This window comes from Podospora anserina, chromosome 5, assembly GCF_000226545.1.
Source record: "Podospora anserina S mat+ genomic DNA chromosome 5, supercontig 9".
Taxonomy (NCBI): domain Eukaryota; kingdom Fungi; phylum Ascomycota; class Sordariomycetes; order Sordariales; family Podosporaceae; genus Podospora; species Podospora anserina.
In genome coordinates this window covers 1003069-1005732 of record NW_001914843.1, presented here as the reverse complement: position 1 = coordinate 1005732, position 2664 = coordinate 1003069, and the positions used below count along the sequence as shown (strand labels likewise).

Genomic DNA, 2664 nt, shown 5'->3' with positions numbered 1-2664 from the left:
AATATAGGCTCGAATAGCTATCGGCGCAGTACATTGAGAGCGAAGGAGACTTTGATTGCAGTATTCGATGGTAACCGAGGTATTGAAGGAAGATGGATTGCAGGGACGGCGCCCTACAATATATAGAAGGTAATAACTGTTATATGGGCTTGTGAGGCACAGAATAGATGTGGTGAACAAGTATATTGATTGAACTTATAGACTAGGAAATATCACAGTGAACAGGGTTTGAGGCGGGGGTCTTATTGGCCTTCGGTCTGTCAATCGCTCTCCAAAACTCTCTCCGATCCCGAGCCCGAACGCCCGCTAAGTGCGCTGGTTAAGGTGAGCCGAGAGTGAGCCGAGGGTGAAGCGAGCCTGGTTTTGGGCTAACCGTTCTTGGACGAGACAAAAAAGTTTTCAAAGACCGGCTACCCGAGTAGTAGGATACCTATTCAATCTCACCCATCTTTGATATTTACAAATCCCAAGTTCCAGGTGTTAATCAGGCAGGATGTGGAGGCATATACTCATCCTCAATGTCACAGTTCGCCCTGGCCATCAAGCCATTGTTAAGTGAGTGGAAAATGGATAACTTCAATGAAATATAAGGAGTGACTCGGTATCAGCATATGGGTAATTTCCGCCAGTCTGAGCTTCTGTCTTTCATTTGGCCCAATAACCTTAGCTTCTACTGTCTCTTTTGAGTGCAGAATGTTGGAAAACCTCACAGTAGGTGAGCCGTCATAAACCACGTGGGATGAATGTGTCTTGCTGGAATTATTTCACAGAAGCGCGACCCCACGGCACAAGTTTGGGCACACCATATACCGGCTTGTGACGCATGCATGTACGGGCCTTGTTTCTGTATCCCGAACCACCAACGAACCATGCCGTCCCAACTGTGAAAGTGGTAACACAACCTTGTGGCATCTATCAGACCTATTGGCAGAATGCTTGGGTGGTCAGCATGAATCAGCACCAAAGCGCTGATTGATCACGGAAGATGCCAAGAGGATTGCAGGATGCCAACTACCGAAAACCGTACATCAATATAGGTGTTGTTGCACAACATTATTACATACTTCGGATGGCCTCAAACCTGCAATGATACGCTTGGACACATCAGTTCCGCGGAACATTTCTTGACAATTCGAATAAGTGATGGTGTGCCCACTGTGAGATAAGAACAGGCAGGCCCCTTGCCTGACTGTTGGTTGGAAGTCAAGCACCAGCGGACTCCTCGACTCAAGCCAGCAGCAAACATCATGCGAACTTCCCCTGCCATCTGGCTAGCAGCATGCCTGCTCCAAGCCAACCTTGTCTTCTCCAACCTAGTCGGCTTCGGCCTTCACCCTTTCAAAATCTACTGCGCCTCCGCATGCCAGTGGGCACTCCAAGCTTATCCCCTAGAATGCTCTGAAAAGATCCCAAAGGGCTTCCTCGGGTGGGCAACCACGAGCTCAGAGTGCAAAGCCAATGACACAGCCTGGCTCACCACGCTGGCCTGGTGTCTGCATGTCAACTGTAAAGCCCATCGCATGTCGGAATTGCAAGCGTTCTGGGAGACTGATGCTACACGCGATATGACGAATTTTGGCAACACGGGTACGCCGGTACCGCCTAAGTGGTCATACGAGGAATCCTTGCAGCAAATCACTGAGCCACCGAGGAAAATGCCAGTGGATACAACGACGGTGCTCAACTTTACCGCCTTGGTTCCGGAGATCGAGTATCAAGCCCAGTTGAATACCGCTTTGGGTGTGACGAAGGAGCAGGAGACAGGCGCGGAATATGGGTGTGTCTTCTTTCCCTACCTACTATACACCAGGTCTACTTGCTGACACGCCAAAGCGTCATCATCCTCGTCACTGGCTTCGGCATACCCATCATCCTGACCTGGCTCTACCACCTCCCCTTTACCTCTGGCCTCTTGTCCAAGATCACCCCATACTTGACCCAACCCAGCAGCCTCGGCACTTATTCCGTTCGCCCCTTGCCATTCCTCCTCGGCAATGCCCCAACCATTGGCCAAGCAGCATACATCGCCATCTTCTTCATCATCCACATAGTCCTCATGTCAGTCAACTACCGGTCCATGCAACCACACCTCTACTACCCCGGCGAGAGTATGGAGATCAAAGCGTACATCTTTTACCGCACAGGAATAGCAGCTTATGCTCTCCTCCCCCTTCTCATCCTGTTCGCGTCAAGGAACAACGTTTTGTTGCTTTGGTTGACGAACTGGTCTCACGCTACGTATCTGCTTCTTCATCGCTGGGTGGCAAGACTGTTTGTCCTCCATGCTTTGGTGCACAGTTTCCTGGCACTGCCAATCTTCCTGCCACAGCAAGCAGTGGTTGACTCTGACTATTGGGCTTGGGGCGTTGCGGCTGCTGTTCTTTGTGTTGCCATTCTCTTTGCGAGTGTTCTGCCTCTGAGGAGATGGTCATATGAGATATTCTTAGTGACGCACGTTGTCTTGTCGGTTATTCTCGTTGTTGGGCTTTGGTATCACGTTGTTCTTTGGATTGGGCTGGACTCCTACGGCTATGAGACCTGGATTTATGCCGCCTGTGCAGTTTGGTTCTTTGACAGAGCAGCGAGGGTAGGGAAGGTGTTGAAAAACGGGGTTCTGAGTTGTACTTATTGTGAGCGTGACTACGACGCTTGAAAATACAAGAA

General features: G+C 50.1%; 1 protein-coding gene across 1 annotated transcript in view; it reads left to right on the top strand.

Annotated features, from left to right (window-relative positions):
* Positions 1–1166: 1166 nt before the first annotated feature.
* Positions 1167–2664, top strand: part of PODANS_5_10230 (uncharacterized protein) — a gene marked incomplete at both ends in the record, with an annotated part of 2406 nt that continues 908 nt past the window's right edge. The window contains 2 exons of the mRNA XM_001904818.1: positions 1167–1587; positions 1707–2650. Of these exons, the coding sequence (XP_001904853.1) occupies positions 1167–1587; positions 1707–2650 (1365 nt within the window). The remainder of the gene's footprint in view (positions 1588–1706; positions 2651–2664) is intronic.